This window comes from Myripristis murdjan, chromosome 21 (assembly GCF_902150065.1).
Source record: "Myripristis murdjan chromosome 21, fMyrMur1.1, whole genome shotgun sequence".
In the NCBI taxonomy this organism is placed as follows: domain Eukaryota; kingdom Metazoa; phylum Chordata; class Actinopteri; order Holocentriformes; family Holocentridae; genus Myripristis; species Myripristis murdjan.
The window spans coordinates 8,674,133-8,695,919 of record NC_044000.1 but is presented as its reverse complement, the minus strand read 5'-3'; the positions used below and the strand labels follow the sequence as shown (position 1 = coordinate 8,695,919).

Genomic DNA, 21,787 nt, shown 5'->3' with positions numbered 1-21,787 from the left:
TTCACTTTTATTTTCCGTTTGCCTAAGGCTTAAAAAGCCCTCCCTGTAGATGCAACAGTTTCTACTCTTGAAGACAGGCAGCATCGGGTCTGATGAGCATGCCAACTGTAGTAAAGAGTTTGATTCCTGCTTTATAGTTGGCTCAAACATTTTATGGTGTCATGGGGTTGTAAACAAGGAAGTGAAATCACGTTTGTGGCAATTCACCAGTAAAGACTGGACTTTGACTGGATCTTGTAGTTTTATTTTCTGTGAAAGAATGGGAAGCGAGCACAACCGTTACCTGTCTTGAGCTTCTTACAACCAGGAACTCCTCTGATCAGGTTGGACTTGCTGTTACTTCTTCAAGATTTGGACGGCAGAATTCTGTCTCATCCATCGGAGTTGTCTTATTCTGCTGGAGATACGTTTTTGTTTGAATGGATGAAAGGGTCCCAGCGTCACCAGGGAGAGCTCGGCTCCACAGCAGCTCTTTGAGAAGACAGGTCAGGACCTTTCGGGTGAAAATGGTGCTACTGGGAAGTTCTGGAGTGGGAAAGTCAACTCTGGCCCTGCGATTTAGCAAGGAAGAGCTCCGGAGCACATCACCCACTGTCGGCTGTGAGTACACTGCACTGTGACATATCACAGTGAGTCACAATTCAGCTAGCATTCATCTATTATGGTGTTATTGTTGAAAACTATCAAATGTTCACGTGATGGAAATTGCATCTTTAACACAAGAAGTACTCTTCCATTCCTATCTTATTTCTTTACATTGTTGTTTGCTGTTGTTCCATAAACACTTTATAATGACAATTTCATACATATTTACCAATGTGCTGTTAACAGCCCAGTTTCCCAAAATATGATTTACAATACAGAATACAAATGTGATCCTTGTGTTAACAAGTGATATGCTGAGCTACACAGGAAAACCTCCTTCATCTCTTCTGGTGTCACTTTGCTGCCCCCCCCCCCCTCCCATCCCACCCACCAGGTGCCTACCTGACCCAGGTGGTGCATCTGGATGATGTCACCCTTCGCTTTGAGATATGGGATACAGCGGGGCAGGAGAAGTACCACAGCGTGACCCCAATATACTACAGAGGAGCCCATGTTGCATTGTTGGTCTACGATATCAGTAAACGGGTAAAAGCAGTGCACACTATGGACATAGATATTCATAGATAGATAGATATATTAACATACATGCTTTTAACCCTAACCTACATGGAAATTGTACACAGAAAATGTATTAATATCAGAAAGAGCATGTTTGTGTTTGCTGTATGTTCGTGTTTGTGTGTTCATCCAAAGAATATTTTTGCTGATGTGGGTGTACCTCTGTGTGTGTTATTGCCAATAGGAGACATTCATCAGAGCCCAAGTGTGGCTCAAAGAGCTTGAGAAACAGTACACCCCAGGATCTACTGTGATAGGGCTGGTAGGAAACAAGGGAGATCTGGCTGGGAAACGGCAAGTGTCAGTGCAGGTACACACACACACACACACACACACACACACACACACACACACACACACACACATACACACACACACACACACACACAAAACATCATGCACAAACACCCACAACATCATGCACATCATGCAAACTTCCCCATCAAGCTCTTATAAACTACATGCAAACCAAGTTATATTTATATGTAAATCTGTTGCCATGAGCACCCACATTCTCGATGTCCCCATGCAGGACGGGCGTGATCTAGCCACTGAGAAGGGTCTGTTCTTTATGGAGACCTCAGCCTTGTCAGGGCATCAAGTCAAAGAGCTGCTGATAGGGATAGGTAAGTACTATAAATTGCTTGCAGAAGTTACTATAAGGAAGTTACCTGTCTGTCACTAGAGGGCAGCAGACACAAACACAGGGAACAAATGTACTCTAACCTAAAATTAACAAGTACATTGAGAAATATGAAATATTGTCCTTAATATGCTTGATGAAGTAAACAAATACATTTAGGGTCGTGGATGAGGTGTTGTGGGTGAGCTCAAGTTTCAGCCCCTTTTTATGCACAGTTTCCCTCATGTGCCTATTATATAGTATTATGTAAGAATTAAAGGTATGCTGTCTCTTGCCAAGAAATACAGTGTGACAGTTTTCTTTTTCTCGAGCCCCTGCCGTCCAGAATGTCTGCGTGGTCTTGTGTGAGACATTATAACTGTGTGAGTACTGGTGCCGTGTGGTTTCCTTGGTAACGGTCCCGCGGTTCAGCCCACAGAGTGAACACGACGATTGGAGAGCAACCGGGGGGGCTGACCGAGTGGCAGGAGACGACGCTCGTGGATCTGCATCGCACTAACACTTTCAACCCTTTTGCATCCTGCTGCAAAGTTGGACCCTGAGCTCTTTGTCTTTCTGTCTTTCTGTCTGTCTCCCTCTGCCAATAGAGGACTTTCAGGTGATGTTAAGACTCTCTCTGGTGCCATAGTGAAAGTCCTCAAGTCTTGGGCAACACTTAGTAGCAGTTTTGTGAAGCTCTGTCTATCTATCTATGCTATGCTATTTGAGAGTGAACTCCTCTCCACATCCCTTGAGCCAAGGGGGAGCAGCATAAATACACTCCTGGAACAAACACATGTCCAACCCTGTCAAAAACATTTACCTTTGTTGACTATCCAGTGCTAGTGGTATTGATTTTTCTCAGTGAGTTTAGGGACAGCTCCAGCAGACTATAAACCCCCCTGGTCTTTGTTCATGCCAGATGTTGAACCAATTCATTCAGCATCTCCTGCCTCACTACTATTAGCTTGTGATCAAACTCAGCGGAGCTCCCCCCCAAGCAGGGCTGAGCGTGTTCCTCCAGCTTAGACAATAGAGATGCTGTCAGAGATAGAAAAAACATATGACAGTCTAAATTATATATGTATTCTGAGTTTATGAGGCCGAGGGGCAAACTGGCCCTCTCTGTTGCCAACTAATGTTTGAGAGCCAAAGCTCCTCTGGAAGTGGATGTAATCTCATTGGTTGAGCTAAATCTCAGTGGGCGAAAGCAATGAGCCACAGCTTTCAGAGCGTATGTCAGCTAAATGTTGAAGAAAGTGCTCTGTGGAATAAAAAAATAAATGACAATGACTTCTTTCTTTCATTTTTTCATCACCAGGGCATTCATGATTTTTGAGGCTATAGCTTGCTTGCTATGACTATTTTGAACATGGAAGGTTAGTTAGGTAAGCTGCTTTTCACTAAAAAAGTGCACTAGGCTTTTTAGCAGTGTTACTAATTTTGTCAACTCTTGGTTAAAGCTCTTGGCAGCTCCAAATAGGTGATATAAGTTGTCACATGACTTCATTTCCAGCATGAAGATATATCTCAGTTTACCATGGAAAATTCTCATTTTTATTTCTATCCCCCAAAATACAAATAGCCTATGTGTGGGAATTAGTACACAACTGAGAGGGCTTACAGTGCAGGTGTATTATTTCACCACCTACAAATCTGCTGTGCGCTCAGTTAGTGGAGGGGGACAGTCATGCACTAAAGTATACACTGTGGCATTTTATTTCACTGAATTTATTGCTGAGAAATTAAAAGTATTTATTTTCTATAGGAGACTGATAGCTGAAAACATTTTTTTTTTTTTTTTTTTGGGAGAGAGATTGTGCCATTGCTTGGTCAGGAGAAGATACAGTTTTTCTCTGTTATAAATCACCATTATTCAATTGTCTTAGCAAGTTTTGTGGTGGATAGGAATTTAACATGGGGACTTAAAATGGATTTTACCCAAGATCATCCCCATTTGGTGTCTTTGTGGCTCAACTGCTATCTGAGTTTTCCATAAACACGGAAAGGACCCATCTTACACCAATGAAACAAAGTACCGTGGAAAAACATCTAGCGGCACCCACATACACAATTGCAATTACAAGACAATCACAATCTTGTAGTTTTTGTCAGAAAAGGCTCAGATAAAACATTGTGTTTTTAAGCACAGTTAACTACATTTGCCAGGGAATGGCAGGCATTGTGATGAGACAAGCAAGTTGCGCAAATTGGCAGCAGTGTTTACTGGGCTTCAGTCTAACTGAACGTAGCCAGAAAAACTTTTATTCTTTGAGGTTAAATCTAATCAAGGAGATTATTTCTGCCTCCAGGGCAGCTCTGCCTCTGAGCAATGTCTATAAAACGACAGCTCCAATCTGCTTTTGTACTGCTGCACAAGTTAGTTGGACCAAGATGTGCTGTTGCTGCATGCATGTGCTTGTATGTATGCCCGTGAATCTGAAGTGCATTAATCTAACCATCTGAAAAAATGTGACATCTGTTACCCTGACATAATGATTGATAATATGTCAGTAACACTCGCTACTGAATGTCATTTAAATTTCCAGCATCTGAACCATTTTAATGTAGTTAGCAGGTTTTGTAATATTTTAAATGATGTAATGAACTGGGTTTTGAAAAATTGAGCAATGAACATCAGGTAACAATATTTTTCTAAAAGGTTAGACAGGATTTTGGAGTGAAACCCCTTATATTGTCAATATGTGTTGGAAAATAAACTGCTGTGCTCATTTCTGACTAGATTTTGGCATTGAATTATATGAATCATGGATGAAAATCACAGCTGTAAATCACACTAAGTCTCAGTGCTTCCATAAACATCTAAAGCGCCCCAGCTGTCATAATGTCAAGTATGCTGCACAAGTTTCTCACTTAATGTTTGCATTCGGCCCACTCAAGTCCGTGCATAAAGTGACTTCTTTTGCTAAAAGTCCAGTTATCTGCCATTTGCACACCTCTGTATCTCTCCTAGTGTTTATTCTCTTCCATTCTCCCACGTCTCCTCAATATACACAAGCTGTTTTTCTCTGGTGGATGGTTCCAAGTTTGTACTCTGTTTTACTGCTTTCTGATTTAAAACATTACTGAGACCTTGGCTTATGAATTGTCAATGAAAATGGGCTTTAAACTGCTGATTGAAACCAAGCTTCTGTAGGGCCAGAGGGAATGCTTGTCCTCATTTGGTTTCTATGCTTCACCGGATCACAGAAACTCCTCATGCTACGTGGATGAAATGCAGTAAAATGAAATGAAAGAAAAGACAGAGAGAAGTTGTAATTGTGAGTAAATAAATCTTATGAATATAAAACATTGCAAAACCAACCCCCACTTCACTGTTAAAGTTTTTGCAGATGGTGAGCAAACCCGCTGAGTGATCCTATTCATTTGAAATAAAACAGTGAAACTAATAAGATAAATGGATAATGAACTGATCAATTATGCTAAGTCTATAATGATAAGGCCACCAATTTGCTGCTTTTATTCTGTGCAGTTAAATAGAAATTGAATTGGTGTGCAAACTGACTGGAAGGTAAAAGTTGTGTTTAAAACTGTGTTGTTGTATTGGGGGAAAAGGCAATTCAAAAAGACTAAACAGTAACACAACACTGCATTAATAGAGTTTAATTTTTCATGTAGATGGACATTTTTTGTTCACTCACACATATGATACACACATCTACAAATCTTTGCTCACATTTCTGCACCACGGAAAATCGATACAGTCTTCTTAACGGACTTTTAGATCTGATGTTCCATCAAAGATAACAAACACACCAGGTGAATCGAAACTGTTTTTGGAAATATTTCATACAATTTGCTTTAAAACTCAGACAAGCCAGCCAAAATAAGTATGAATCAACTAAAACCATAACAAATAAATAGGTAAGTAGCTGACTAAGTGTACAGCAGCAAGCAACAGTATAAACAAAAAAGCATGTAAACACTAGAAAAAAGGAAATGGAAAATGAGCCATCACAGCATCTTCACTGTGTGACCCACACCTCTCTGGCAGTGTTAGCGGTCGGTGTGTAAACTCTGGGTGTGATGAAGGCCTGGTGTCTATGTCTGGTGTCTGTGTCTATGTCTATGACTTTTCGACCAAATCGTCCCACGGGTCGGATTCCTCTGCCTGTGTACCAGGAAGCATCGATGTCTGGATCTGAATGACACGGGTGATAAAACATGGAAAGAACAGACAGAACAGATTACATGCAGTTCTTATGATTGTGTGACTGTTCCAGCTATGAGTGCAGCCTTAGTTATGGCCATAAATCAATAACTCCAACTTCCGAAATTCAGCTGAACAATATTCTGACTGATAACACTTCACTATCCCTAATTAAAATTGCCATTCTCACTATATGCTGTTTCCAAATGTACTAATTAGTATATCCATACTAATTTACAAGTACGGTTTGACAGAGATAAGGAGTGAAAGAGAATGAAACAATTTGAATGGCATAGAAAAGATTCACAGTGATACTACAGCAACAGGAATCTAGTGGAAAAAACCAACAAACACACGCAAAAAACATTTTACACAAGATTACATGCAATAGTATGGGCTGCAGGGATCAAACCAACAGTATTCAGAAGCAGGAATGTCCCTCGACTATATATGTATCATCAGTAGCAAAGAATAGCCAAGCAGAATATGATCTGAAGAAAACGGAATGATAAGAATTCAGATAAAATAGGTTGCCAGTTCAGGATTACGTACTTCTGATATCCATGGTGCCCCCTCTGTGAGGTCTGCATAGGGTATGACTCAGCAATAATAGGAGGGCACAGAGCACTGCACACACCCTCATTGCAGCTCGTCTACCTGGAACCAAATGTCAGTGTCAGATTTCGCAGATACAGCACCGACAGAGTTGACAAATTCAATGGGGAAATACAGTTGCTGGATGGATCTTTATTTACGAGGAAGTTTCATTTTGAACTCACAAAGCTGAATGTTATCAGATTCCACAGCAAATAATAATGCCTATAACAACAGCACATTCACTGGGACTCACAGGGTTGTCTAAATGCTGTGCATGCCCAATCTCACTGGTAGTAACTTGCAGTAAAATGAGAAGATCTGCTGGATAGGGCAGATTTATTAACTTTAGTTTATTTGCAAGTCAATTTATAATGCTGCTCTTCAATCCACTGCTTAGCTGACACTGTAGCTCAAGCGAAACACCATGAACCATCAATAAAATTGAATTGAATTGAATGAACCCTTTGGAAACCCTCCGAGCAAAAAGTGCCACATGTGAGCTACTTAATATGCAATGAGGGCGCTGTTTGGTTTGGAGTTCAAATATTCAATCGAAAACAAAAAAAGAAAAAGAAAAAGAAAGAAAGATTCCAAGGCACTCTTTTTTGGGTTGGAGAGCCTTTATTCTACAGTGGCTTCTTATCTCAGCATGATTAAAAATGCAGCACGTTGTATCCTATCTTCCCTGATGAAGGCTTTCTGCTGAGAAATGTAAGAGTTGTATTTTTGATCATGCTGAGATAAACTCATACAGAATAAAGGCTTTTTAACATAAGGAGAGTCCCTGGATTCTCCCTTTTTTATGAAAAATTGCAAATAGTATTGTAGTATTTGACAGTTGCAGCAAGAGGCTTGAACTGTCCCTCTTAAAAATATTTTTGTTTTTATCTATATCTATCTACCTATCTATCTATTTATACAAAGTTTTACAAAAAATTATATATAACTTTTCTAACTTTTTTTTTGCACATAAGCACCAATGTCTAAATAAAACAACTGTTGCCTTAAACTCAACATGTGGATTATTAGCTTATTCAGGATATTGTTCCCTGACTATGTGGTTGCTTTACCCTCAATCCAAGCCCTGGTTGAGCCTGTTCTGTGATGAATACTACTACACAGGGGCGTTGATGAAATGTGTGGACTTACCTTGAGGAACACTATCTGCAGGATGCTTGATGCGCAGTCTTAGGGATGAAACTTCCCTCTCTGCTTCACTATGTGGACCACAACTGATCCCTCTTGCTGTGCCTGGATTGCCTGGACTGTTGTGGACTGTAATGACTGGAAGCAAGGATTGAGAACTGATAATGAGGCTAATTGTCTCTGAGCTCGTTCTAACCTGTACTGTAAGGTGGATGGACCTGGGAGGTTTTTGTATCTGTGTGTCAGCTGGAGGTGCACGACGATCACTCTGCACATCAGCCGTGTCCTTCATCTTTTTATATTCCAGCAGAAGAGACATCACTGTGTTAATATGCTGATGTCACAGTCCCACAAACATACACACATTCTGAGACAGGCGCGTGCCATCTCGCTCCTGCAAGATTTCATTATAAAACACAAAGCCCACATAATGTGGAACACCACAGGTACATTGGTATGACTAATGTGGATGAATCTTGACGTTGGTCAAAGACAGTGTTCTCGTTCCTCACGGGGCTGCCCGCTGTGTGAGCCAGCATGGCTCGGAAATTGATGCCATGTAATGACGAATATTTTACTTTAAAATGGTAACCTGTTAAATTCTCATTTTTGTTTTATTTTGGCAACAACTTTGGTGCTAGCTGCTCATTGCTGTGGTGTTCCTGCACTTTGCAGATATCATGTGTCAATCAAACAGTTTGTCCAGGGCTATGATGTCTTTTTTTGGATTCTCTATAGTTGAAGTTTGGGTTTCTGTAGGTGGCGCTATTTTCTTTGTCTGTTCAGTCATGTTGACTATCACTGCTGATGCTAATGCTGCATTTCATTCCAAACTGGAGGCCAGAAATTGCAACATCCTGGACAAAATGTGACAGAGCAGCTATTCAACGTAGAATTCCAAGGAGTCAGGAGCGAGATTTCTCAACCCCAAGTTTTCTGAGGCAGCATACACTGTAAAATGCTGCAGTGCCTTACTTTTAGCATGTTTGTCCATTTTTTGGACATTGGCCATTGCCTGAACTGTCTTGTGGAAAAAGACACTTTTGAGCTCACGCTGCTGCAATTCATTCCTCCAGATCAGCAAATAACAAGGCCTCTCAGCCATGCAGACGCTTCAGAAAAACACCAAGACAGCTAGATCACTGTCTGGTGCACTTTATAAATCAAATGCAACATTAACTGGCTCGCCGCTCTCGAATTAATTCCATACCATATCAATTACATGTAAATGTTTGAAATATAATCAGGGAACTAATGATTTGTTTAGATTATGGTATGCAAGTCTATTACAGAATCATAAGCAAATGTGAGTGGTAAAGAGACAAAATGCCAATATCAATTTGGTTTGTAAACAATTTAATTACAATAATGAGACAAATGTGTTACTTGTTATTGCAAAATTAGAAGTAGACGAACAATCAGAAGGACTTTATGGGTGATGAGACTTGAAGTAATCTGTCATTTAGGAAATCCTTAGCAAAGACGTCAGTGCTGCCATTGGAGTAGTTCCTCCCAGGTTATGCAAACAGTAAAACAGAATATTTAATAAACATATTAATCAAAACATATATACAAATCATTTAAAAATATGATGCTTTTTTGTTGTCTGTCATACAATGCATATTATACCTCAACATTTTGCCATGCGGAAGTCCTACAGTTTCTGTATAATTACATAATGAATACAATGGCACGAAAAGATTCATAGCTTCTGCCTCTGTTGTTTGAATTATTTTGTTATCGCAAAACAAGTTATCAAAACCCTACAAGGCTGCATCTCGATGGAAAAACAAAGTAAATCATATGAAACACTACATTTCCTGACTAAGATGTTGGTCTAAAAAATACCAGCTTGGAGAGAGATCCATCAATTCAATTTCAGGGGTGTTTACAATTGCAGTTAAATTATATACCACTCTCTCTAGGCTAAGGTGCAATTTCTTATTACAAAACTACTGATCACATTGAAAAAGTAAAAAGGTTCTTTACAGCTCCTGATGGCATAAATATACAGAAAAGCATATATACACAAAATAATAGAAATACCTTTTTAATGTGGCAGGTTAATAGCTGTACCTGTATTTTCTACTGTTTTCATTAATGCTATAGTATGTATACTATAAAGTAAAGCATTACTTGATTAGACTTGTTATGACTATCATTGCAATAAAATTTCAGTCAGAACCATTTCTAAATCAAGATGTTAACAAAAAGAATCACAGAAAGTTGAAACCTCTTTCAAACTTGTTTATGGACTGTTCATCCCCTTGGATGGAATAAATATAGCTAGACGAATTAAGTAGAATTTGAAATGTTTGAAAAAATTGTGTTTTCCATCTGCACTTTTCTGTTAACATTGGAACAAAACGAGCTCCTGTTTCAGCCTGCCATGGTGTAAATGTCTTTTCTCTCTTCAAATCATAGCACATAGGCTATAAGAAGCTGCCTGCATCTAGGAGTTAAAGGACTGCATCTCAACATGATGTGTGTACCTTAAGGGGAAGGTCAAGCAAAGCCACTGCATATGCTGTGATGTAGTCTGTAGTAAATTAATACGCTAATATACACAAAGACCATTTCCTTAACATATATTAAACAAGCCCCAAAGCAGATGCTGAGCAATGAACATTTTAGACTGAATTTGATCGTCTTTAACTAGGATCAGGAGAGTTGTCCTTACATGCACAGTATACAGGCGCTTCTGCTCCCACGGGTGTCACTGAACAATATAAATGACGAGAAATCAGCAAAGTCTTGACGCAAGTAAAAGATAAGATGCTCCTTCACAGAATGCTCAGCTTCCTCCTCATGGAGCCTGTGCCATTACTGGTTTCTGCAGAGAGACAGACAGGCAGACCATAAATAGACAGTGACTGATTGTTTGATTAACTGACTGAGCGATCAGTTAATAAGCATTGATTCGGTTAACGGAATCATGGGAATGGTGGACTGACAGCGATTGAGGCATGAATCAGAATAGGAAATCTATTCATTTATAGACCAACTATGAATCATGATTTAAAAGCAAAGAGCCATGAATCATTAGTCACGCTGAAGAAGAAAGTTAATGTGGAATCTGTGGGATATTTTAAAGAAGACAGAGGAAAAAATCAACCGCAAAGCAACATATCACTGGCAATTTTCTGATCATTTTATCTGAAAGAATTTGTCTGTGTTTTAGAGTAAAGGAATATCTGATGAAGAGAGAGATGAAAGCGTACTGCATCTTTAGACTTTGATCCTACCAGCAGTTCCCATAGAGCTTATGTTTCTCCAAAGCAAGACCAGCAGAGTGTTTTCACTGGGGACTGGGGCTGGGCCTGGCTCCCAAGACGAGACTAAATTTGTCAAATTTGGCTCACAGGCTGAGAAAGTCTAAGAGCCGCTGCAGTTTCTGCGATTCAACATTGGCTCCAATGTGCAACTTTGAAAGAATGACATCACAGACCAGGGGGTGGCCAGAGACTTTTTCATTGGTGGGATTGATTTCCTCTTTAACAAAGTGTTGCTGTGTGATACAGGTGAGAAGGAGTGCACTGCATCACTGTAATTCAAAACAGTCTCGCTAACTTATAGCACTTCAATCTCCAAAATGTTGGCGGCCTTAAGAGTGAGCCCTCTACCATTAACAGCCCACAAGACAGATCTGTGTGATGCAAGCACATGTGTTTTAAATCCCTGGAAATAAGAAACACATTGGCGTATTTAAGATCAGGGCTAACAACTAGAGAATCTTTCTCTGTAATTATTCTCTTGCCTCAACCATTCCATATTTGTTATCAATCTTCACTACATCCATGCTTTCTGTCATTTATTATTGTTCTACAAGAAAAAGAGTCATTCATGTATGTACTGACAGTCAGTGCCACAGTGCTTGCATGCACAAAAGAAAATGCTACGCAGTCCTTAGGGTCCAGACATTAATGTAGACAATAGACAAGCGGGACCCCCCTGTGGACTGTGAAGTAGAGCAAGCAAATTGTTTTAATTAGTTTGAATTACAGGGTGATGTTGACCATCTGTCATTATTTATGTAACACAGCATTTCAGAACCATATTATAGATTGTTTGAAATATAATAGACCCCCATGAAAAAAGAGAATTCTAAAATGCAGCTAAGCCTGATTGGATGCCAACCATCAGATCATCCACCGGTAAAGGCCCAAGCCCAGTCCTACTGAGAATTGAAGAGTTCATATCCAAAACTGTATACAAATTGGAGGTATACTATCTCCTGCTCTTCAACATTCAACATCTTAAATAGTGCAGAGGAGCCAGTCCACTGGGGTGTTCTACAATATATTGTGACCAAGGATTTAAGCATCCCAGTATCAATTAAAAAAGTGTTTTGTCTGTTGCTTTTAATTTTTTTTTTATCAGAATAGACTGCACTTTTTCAAAATGGTGGATCTCACATTTTGGAATTAAACTCTTCAATTTGTCCAGCACCCAGCATCGTAGGATAGGATCATACCGCACAGGTCGCCCTGGTCTTGGGTTTGACCACTGGGTTCCTCTGTGTCAGGGAGCCCCTGTAGAGGGAGTTCCTCACAAACCTGTCCACCTGGCCTGGAAACATACAACAACTACATTGCACATCCACATTCCATTGCTTTTCTTTTGGCACAGTACCTTTATGAAGTTTGATTGTGATTATCCACAGATTTTTGTTACAAGGAAGAAAAAAACCCATATATGTTTGAGGGCAGCAGTTGTTTAGCAATGTGGGAGATCAACATCAAATTTACTGGGAAAGTCTGGGTGAGTTAGAAGTGCTTTGGCCCCTCCCCTAATAACTCTTGGTTAGAAGTACTTGAGCAAGTCACTTGACTCCCAGTTGACACATTGGAGCTAACATACAAACTGGGTGGCTCTTATTCAACATCAAACTTCCTCGGAAAAATGAAGGCTTAAAAAACAACCTCAGGATATATTGTGCACACTATCACTTTGTCACACTATGGTGCCAAATGCACTTAACTATCTGAATCTGAATCAGAATCACAAATACTTTATTGATCCCTGAGGGGAAACTGGGTCAGTTGCAGGGCTCTCGTCACTTAATTCTGTAGGTAGAGCATTTTAGCATCACGTCTGCACCAAAATGGTGTCCTGCTGTGAAAATTAAACTCGTAGCACAAATAATTAAGCCCAGAGACTAGATCAACATGTTCTTGGAGGGTAACAAGGTTAAGATGTTTGAGTTAGTCAGGAGTCCCTTGGGACAGCGTCCAAGGGCAGCAGTGTCTGTTCTTACTTGTGGGAAAGTCGTGGGAGAGTCTTCTTGATCGGACCGGGATTGCAGACTAGAAATCACCAGCGTTGGAGAAAAACAGAGAGGCAAAGCATAAAAAGTGAAGATGTTGGAAGGACATACGGGCCATCTGCTTGTTTGGCAAACTGAAGTTTTGTTACAGAAACATTTCTCAGAGTTCATGGTTGCTCTGGAGGCACAACTAATCCCACTGGTTGATTACACCTGTATGGGTGGAGTCAAAGAACTACAGGCATTTGTCTCGTTTCACATAACTAAAATTCCAGTGGGCACTTGTCTCTAAATGATGCTATTCGAAAGGATTTTTTAACCTTAAGTGGAAAAAAATGACTTATGGTTCAAAATGTTACACTTTAACAGGTGGATGTACAAGATGCGCAGCTGCACAGCAGTTTTTCCATGTCCAAAAGCACATATGTTAAAGTTTTGGGGATTCCATAAGACATTCATAACATAACCTAAACTATGCAATGTACATCTATTGTCTTTTGGGCTGCATTAATAAACAATATTTATATTGAATTTTACAGCAAATTCACAATTCACCATCTGGCCTTGCAAACTGGCTTTTTTTGATTGGCACTGAAATTTAATTTGAGCTGAACTGAAATAAATTAGATAGAACTGGAGTGATTTTACCCTTCTGCTTTTATCCACTGTCATGCCTGCAGCACTCAGAGCAGCAATCCTGTCTTCTATGTAAGAGACCTTGGGAGAGGAAGGACAGATAGAGCCAGATAATTGCTATTTGTGCCGCAGAACTGCTTTAGCCATCACGTGTGCTCAAACAGGATGGATCTGACGTCTGCTGTTTTTGTCTATTTGAAAAAAACAATCTACCATGCTACCCTAACTTAACCCAGCTGCTCGTTACTCCTTACCTCACTCTGGGCGTTCTGGACATTGGCAGCTGCTTGAGCGACTTTGTCTTCCAGCTCAAAGAGTAATGCTGTTGAGCCCTTGAAGCTTGCCTTGGATCCCTCCTCAAGGGGGTGCCACTTCCTCTCCAGGCTTTCTGGTGAACAGCTTGCCTAAGAGAGAAATATCAGGAACCAAGAGAAACTTGTAAGTTAATTCTTTATGCAAATCCCAATGATCTCGGATATTATAATAACAGCCTTATCTGAGGAAATACTGAATGCTTTCCCAGACAGCTGTATTGTAGGCCTCAAACAAGCCTATCATAAGATTAGGTTCCTATGTGCTTAAACGAAGAATAACCAGAGCCAAAAATTCAGCAACTCTGTTATACTACAGCAGATCACACAATGAAGTTCATATTATTTATTATTTGAACAGCTACAGTTACTCTTCTTTAAACTCCATGTCCAACACTGACAAATTGTCATTCATAGCTTACTATAGTCTATAGTGAACCAGAAAAAGTCATTGGTTTTGAGAATGGCAGAACAGAAAACAAAGCCTGCTGGGAGATCAACAGGTCCCTGAATCACTATGGAAACAAAACAACTGGGCTGCCAAGTAACATCAGCATTATAAATCTGGTCACATATGGTTATAATACAGTATACTGTTGGTGTAATAATACACCATGTATGTTGTCCTGCTCCTACAGCTAGTGCTGTAGGATATTTTTGGCATTATCATTTCAGGGTTGTTGTTTTTTTTTTTTTTTTTCCAAAAAAGATGGATCCTGTTTTGATAGATCTCTTATAAAGTGATGCAAATAGGCAGAATATAATTTGTCACCAGGGCACTATAGCTTTCATAGTTTCAAGGGAAGGGGATGTCACTGAAAACATTTCAGCCTCTGTTTCAGAAAATCTGGAGGAGACGGCTGCAAAGGAAATATAAACAAAAAGGCTGAGTGACATGACTGATGACTTGAGCTGGATTTCAACAGAGGAGCTATGGAAAGCCCTTCATGAGCCAGAGCCAGAGTTTTTTTTGTTCTACTCTACAGAATGTGTAGTGAGACACATGTACTGTATACAAATATAGAAATACGTTCAAAAATGTTAAAATGTTAAACCAAGTATGCATTTGTGCAAACTTGGACATGGACATATAGGATGCAGTTTATCTGTGTTCTTGTATTAACTTTATTAATACAAGAATACAGAAATATACAAATGGTCGAACATCAATTTTTTTGTGCTGCACTTCCGTTTGATTACTTCCCTGCTAACTACCTTGATTAACTTATTTGATGATGTTGTGGGTGCATTTCCAAAAATCAATAAATTGTTGCATGGAAAGTGAGTTAGCTAGCCAATGACTGGAAGTGCCTGAATGGAAATCTTGCACAAGAAAAAAGGAACTTGGCCATGTCTGTATTAGGTGAAATGAGTGGGCCTATGGTTAGATTCTGTTGGACACACTACCTTCTGAGATTCAGTTTCCCCACCCTGCTTCTCAATGGGTGTGGACACCAACATGTCTGTTCTGGATGTGGGTCTGGAAGGAAGTTTGGTTGTGTTGGCCTCCCTCTCTGGGTTTCTCCATGGCAGGATCTTTTGGGGTGAGGAGGGAGCCTTGGATTCATCCTCATCAGAGGTCAGGCCATGGTCACTGATGTTGCCTGTCATCTCATCCAGCTTCTGTCTTAGTTGCTGCTCCTCTAGGTCCACGTCCTCCCACTGGGGGAAAGGAGAGGTGCTGGCTGGAGTCTGAGGAGCCTGAGGAGCCTGAGGAGTCTGAGGAGCCTGAGGAGCCTGGTTGGCCTGTGAGAATGGAAAAGTGAAAGCTTGTACTGAACTAATTTTCACAATAATACAGAAAGATATGTGGGACAGCAGATGGGGAAATGCTACTGAAATCAAGAGGAGCCACTGTCTGATAAGATAGAATAAAGAAAGAATTTGTAAAATATTTAAATCAATAAATTTAAATAAATATAAAACATCAAGATAGTGAGCACAGCTAGGCAACTTTCTTTGCTCTCATTTTTTCTTCAGACAGACGTTCAGACAGAAATATTTTGCGTGTAGACCCTGCATTTGCTGTGCTCTGACAAAGCCGACAGAACATGTGTTATACGCCAATTGTCTCAAGTTGTGGTTTGCCACAAGAGTGAGGTAAAGCATGAGTCCATCAAATACTGGCCTCATTTGAAGCCCAATAGGCACTAATTATCTCAAAGTCATGTGTTCGTTTATACATTGCTGTTTTTGTGGGCTGGCTCATTCCCCACTGATGCTATTGTGGAATTCAGAGCTCAAATTTCAATTAAGAACAGACTCTAAAACCACATGAGACATTTTTGTTGATGAGAGCTGGGTGAGTCTGGGTAACTGACTGCCCCTCTTGATTATCAGACTGTCTGGATGTTGATTTACTTTTAGAATAAACTCAGGGAGATGATAAAACCCATGATTGTTAGGATAAAAAATTCTTCAAAAAAAGAAGAAACAAATGGCCTTCTTCCTTGATAACTAGATAGCTGACATCAAAAAACAACTGCACGCACACATATTCACGTCTGGGACATTCCCAGTCTTACAATGCTGACAACTGCCTAGCCCCACTGGATCAGCTGGAGCTTTGGTGCCTCACTCAAAGTTGTTTCCACTGTAGTTTGTGAGAGCATGTGTCATGCTCCAGCTGGTGTGAAGATTCAAGCCAATGACCCCCTGGTCACAGGCCTGCTTCTCCAACAGGCGGGCTGAGGGATTCAGTTGGTGACTGCAATATGATATTGTAAGGATTTACCTGGTCCAAAGGTGAGATGACCTTCTGCTCCAGGCGGTTTAAGATGGTCTCAATGGCTGACATGCGTCTGTTCAGTTCTGTGATCTGGAGAGATGGGGAAAGAAAGGGAGACAGGGTGACTCTCCAGTCAAGAAAAAAATAGAAAAAATTAATAGTAGAATATTAGTAGCACAGATTATAGTGCCAAATCCATACAGTTAAAGGGCAGAGATTGAAGCACACAAAGAGCAAAATACAATTACAGAGGATTCGTAGCTCATTGTTTACATGGTACTACTTAAATCAGTCTCTTGGTAATGGCATTTCAGCTGATATCTGGCCTCAGTCAGTTTCCCTAATCACAAGACCAATTGATACAGAGACATTTCTTTCAAATACAAATGGTCTTCGATTTATTGCACACTCGATAAACTTCCTGCTTGTCCTCACATGTCCTCAACAGGGTCATGGTGCACTGACCTTGGAGCCAAATCACGTCATCCAGAAATTCAGTTTCACAATAACTGAGAGGTCCACTGTAACATGAATTGGCCGCAGTCATAGCAGCTGTCCAGTTGTGAAAAGAGCTTAAAATGTAGAGATAACATAATTCTACTTTTTTGGAAGACCTGTATTTTACTTTGTACTGTCTTTCTTAGTGTATATGTGGAATAAATGATGTTCATTCACTGTGGTAACGTCTGGCCGTGCCCAGGAGAAAGGGTAATAAAGTATGATGTATGCGATGTATGATATTGTGCAGATTTTTTCCCCTCCTCATGATACCTTGTTTCCATAGACATAATCCAATTGAACACATCCCCTTGCTTTCACTTGCTGGTTTAACAGGTTTCGAAATGGCCAGTTAACCAAGAAAAACATGCAGTATTTTTTTTTTTTTTTTTTTAGTTCATATGCACAATAAAAACTGGCTTCTGAGAAAGTGCACAGGCCGAACGTCATGGCTCTTTCTGATGTCTGACAGGCACATGTCTGGGATGTCTGTCCACCATGTTTTCCTCAGTATCCTGTTTGCGTCTCACTCCTGTTACCCAGCTGTGAGACAAATTTGCTATGACACAAGATATTGAAGGTGGAAATCAGCACAGGGCCAGCTGGAAGTGATAACAAAAACCCTTTGATATGGATGATTAAACATTAACTACCAAATCAACTCAAAACAACCTCGGCACAGCATTCAAGACAATATATACAACTGTGAGAGATTTGTCTATTATTGGAGAAGAACTTGGAGAGAACATTATTAAAAATTCTAGTGGAGATCCTATGGCTTACAAAGATCCTAAATGTGTTCTGCTGAATTACAGCGAAATGTGTATAAAATGATGCACAAGACAGCTAGATATTTCCTATTTGACGTAGCGCTGCAGCAATAAAACATTAGCATCTTGGCTTTGAATATTTCACTCAGTGTAAGTGTGATGTAGCGTCAATGAAGTGCTGCAACCAGCAAAATAAACATACAGCATGTGGATGTGATATTGTCCTGCAATATGGAAAAATTTCTAATTTTGAGGAAATGGGTGTAGCAAAAATAAAACTGGAAGATCTGGTTATAATACACCTTTGGGTTATTTCTGACATCTGTAAAATAAACACTCTCCCTCAAGTCAGCCAAGCTAATGGTAAACACAATGTGTGTTTCCCAATGCCTTCATACACAGAATCTTGCAGTCACAGTTGTTGTTGTGAGCCTTCCCAGGGACTCACTTGCATGGTAACACATAAATAGATACTGATGTAATCTGTGTTTGTTCCCTCTGATCTAGCAGCTGTCTCCTCGACATCACTCAACGTGTCAGACTGATGGGCTCACTCAGAGCGCCAGTTTGTTTGTGGACTTGCATGTGTTTGTGTGAGTTTGTAAGGGTTTCAATATGTGCTGCTGGAACGACCTTGAGTCACCAAAGGCCAATCAGGTCACTACTCTCTGCTTCAGGAGTCCAGATGATTAATGCATGTAACATAAACCACGCAGTTAAATAGTTAAATATGCATTGTGTGATGTATTGATACTTGTACAAACCAGATTACAGTCAGTATAGAGTTACAGTTATAGTTAGACTTTAGGGACAATAATAAGTTTATAATGTCACCATTGTGGAAAGTATTGCTGACTCTCTCATCTTCTCATTTATCCTTCGGATTAAGGAAGAAACAAAGACCCTCATTACTCCATGTTGTGGTAGGATAAAGTATATACCATGTGCTGGCACATTGCAAGTTTGAATCCTGGATGAATTATGTTATTTGGTTTCAATATGGCTCTCTGCCAGTGCTGATTCTCTTTTTCTCCTGCATCTTTCTTCATCCCTTAATGCACCGCATCTGGTAATGCAGAGATGGCATAAAAATATTTACAATGAAGTAAACAGCCACGTCTGTACTTATTTCATCGGTAACAGATTTAATTCTAATATTGTGACAGTAATACTGAATAGCGTCACGACCTTTGCATATTTTTTAATGTTCCAGTTTGTCCCCTATAACACGATGGGTCTTCTGGAGCACCCCCACCTCAAGCTGTTGGCAAGCCCTCTACATTTAATTTTTATGGTTTCCTTGCCTTTAGTGTCTTGTGGTTTAAATGCTTGTTCAAAGTCCTGCCAATAAAAATCCTCAATGACATAAACTTTTACAAACCATTATTAAAAACCATATGGGTTGTATACACTTAGGTTGATTGATAAAGCATGATCTCTGTGCCCTGGTGGGTACTGATTGCATGGATGTTGTAAAAATTTAATGCACCCTTTAAACAGTGTGAATTATGCCGTGCTCCATATGTGTGTTTATGCTGCTAATGTGTTGGTGTTCATATGTGCAAAAAACACGTTGCTGTATGGTGAAAACTTTACATCTTGTCAACCTTTCACAAAAAGAGGAAGCAAGCCTCAGTTTTAGCCTGGCCACTGGGTTTGTGAGTTTATCCAATAAGACATTGAAAGAGTTTCCTAAGCCTTTCAGTTCACATGCAAACATTAGATTGGCAAGGCTTTCACATGACAGCAGCACGTATGATTCATATTAAGACCTGTGGTGTTGAGGCCACTGAGTTCAGGCTCTCCTGGGAGGTGTGGCTGTAGGCGCGTTGACGATGAGACTGATACAGAGGATAGTGCAGACACTCATCTTCGTCCTCCCCCGAGTCATCAGGGCCGGGCAGGTAGCTGCTGCGGCGGCGGGCCCCCCCTGCACTACTACTGCCACACGACGAGTGGCTGTGCCGAGACAGGGAGCGGCGCAGCGTGGGCCGGTGGTCTGAGAACCCACTGTCTTCTGGAACGAAATTAAGGCCAGAGACAAGTACACTGATCAATCCTCTTTCAAAATGATATTTCTTAAGTTAAACTAATGACCAACATAATACAAGTTTAAATGGAGCCTGTGTTTGCAGTACAGTTGTTCTTGCAACCATCTCATTACAGAGATGATTTAGCTGAATATGCAAATATACAGCCAAGTCATATATAAATGTCATTCCTATGTTCCTAGGGTCTTATGTTCCCATGGTCCTGGGAACCTGGGAACTTAGGACCTTAGAAACATACATACGCTATGAATAAATTCAGTCCTGTTATAAATAAAACCGATTAATTTCCAAATTTAAAATATTACATAGTTTTGTCTACAGCCCTAGTTCTACTCCAGGCAGATGACCTGTACGGTTTTGGTTGGGTTTGGTAAGCGAGCTACCGTGTCGCGAGGCCATGCCCTGGCTCATCCTCCGGTTGAGTCCAACTTCAGTATTAAACTCTGGCTCGTCATCTCTCTGGCAGTCCTCCAAGATCTGATGATAAACGGAGGCCATGTCTGCCTCAGCAGTCATGGACTCTCTCATGCTTCCTTCCGTGATGACATGGGAGTTTGGGACCTGAAAGAGCGGAATTACAGCTGTGAGGGAAGGTGTAATAGTAATCTAAAGTGAACTATGTGCCACTTCGACCTGCAACATCTTCTTGGTTCACTGGTTACAGTGGATAATAAATCTTAAAAATTCTCTACAGAGTGAACAGGGAGCCTCCAGATAGAGGTTAATAAAGGCTTATGTGGCTAGAACAACACACAAGCTCTCTAGCCACAGGCAAAAATGACCACACACACCGCCATGCAAATGAAAGAGTTAAGGAGCGCTGATTAGATGAGAAGCTTATGAGGGCTGCAGTATAATAGAACAAGTGCTGTTAGGTGCTTTTTGACTGAGCTGGTCCAAGAAGTGGCCCGGCTGTAAATAATGTTCTGATGCCCAATTTTGACTGACACAATGAAACATACAAAAACAAACATGATCAAACCTATGTATTATGTTATACACACTACAGGCTGTAATTGAGGTAACAGTGAGCTGTTGCTTTGCCCATGTACTGGTATCAGGTTTATGTGTTAGTTATTTACATTAGTTCTGGTCACTATTGCAACATCCCGTTCCCTCGGTCAAACTTGGGTTCAAAGACACTGCTGCTTCCCCCTCTGGTTCAGAGTGCTTTAAGTAAGGACTTCAGCGGTACTTCAACTTCCCCTTTGTTGATTTCATGCCAGTCCTATAGTCTGTCCCTTCCCTTTATCTGGCAAAATGATATCATGTCAGAGCTTTCTGTTTATCAGCTCAAGAGACAGTAAACACACAACTTTGCAAAGAGATGTGGTTAGTGTAACAGAATGGGGCTTCAGCTGAACCTCAACAGTCCCAACAAATAAATACACTTGTGTCTGCCTGCACACGCATGCATATGCCAAAAGTCTGTATTGTAGCCATAAAGGAGGATGAATAATGACAGTGTTATACAGTACTACAGTGTTGCTTTGCCAAGCCAGACAGCATTTGGCAAAGAAACAACGGAGAAGCTAGCTAAAGCAGAAACAGAGGGCCCCCTTGGCCGAGGGTGTACAGATTATGATTGGGATTTGGTTTTGGGGACAGGTTGGCTGTAATATTGTCCAGCTTGTACCTGATAGGACTGTCGTCTGGAGTCGATGGCGTAGTCACGGTCCAGATCTAAATCGAAGGGATCGACTGTAAGCCGCCTTTTGGTCTTTTTCATCTTTGGAAAGCAGAAAGGGAAACACCATCACCAACAGAGAGGAGGGATAAAGGGGAGAAAGAGGAGGGGAAAGGAGAAGAGAAGAGGGGGCAGAAAGA

At 40.5% G+C, this 21,787-nt stretch overlaps 2 protein-coding genes across 2 annotated transcripts in view; one reads left to right on the top strand and one right to left on the bottom strand.

Annotated features, from left to right (window-relative positions):
* The first annotated feature begins 77 nt into the window (after window positions 1–77).
* LOC115379996 (ras-related protein Rab-17-like) lies at window positions 78–3,030 on the top strand. The gene is made up of 5 exons (XM_030081002.1): window positions 78–600; window positions 980–1,131; window positions 1,349–1,474; window positions 1,697–1,790; window positions 2,219–3,030. The coding sequence occupies exons 1-5, from the start codon at window positions 420–422 to the stop codon at window positions 2,347–2,349; spliced, it is 684 nt and encodes a 227-aa protein (XP_029936862.1). The 5' UTR covers window positions 78–419; the 3' UTR covers window positions 2,350–3,030.
* Window positions 3,031–10,355: 7,325 nt separating this feature from the next.
* mlphb (melanophilin b) overlaps window positions 10,356–21,787 on the bottom strand; it is a 31,434-nt gene continuing 20,002 nt past the window's right edge. Inside the window, exons 7-16 of the mRNA XM_030081270.1 lie at window positions 21,597–21,689; window positions 20,344–20,521; window positions 19,682–19,926; window positions 16,648–16,731; window positions 15,321–15,614; window positions 13,857–14,006; window positions 13,615–13,683; window positions 12,958–13,006; window positions 12,175–12,269; window positions 10,356–10,533 (exon numbers count right to left, since the gene is read on the bottom strand). Coding sequence (XP_029937130.1) covers window positions 10,507–10,533; window positions 12,175–12,269; window positions 12,958–13,006; window positions 13,615–13,683; window positions 13,857–14,006; window positions 15,321–15,614; window positions 16,648–16,731; window positions 19,682–19,926; window positions 20,344–20,521; window positions 21,597–21,689 — 1,284 coding nt within the window. The 3' untranslated portion in view covers window positions 10,356–10,506. The remainder of the gene's footprint in view (window positions 10,534–12,174; window positions 12,270–12,957; window positions 13,007–13,614; window positions 13,684–13,856; window positions 14,007–15,320; window positions 15,615–16,647; window positions 16,732–19,681; window positions 19,927–20,343; window positions 20,522–21,596; window positions 21,690–21,787) is intronic.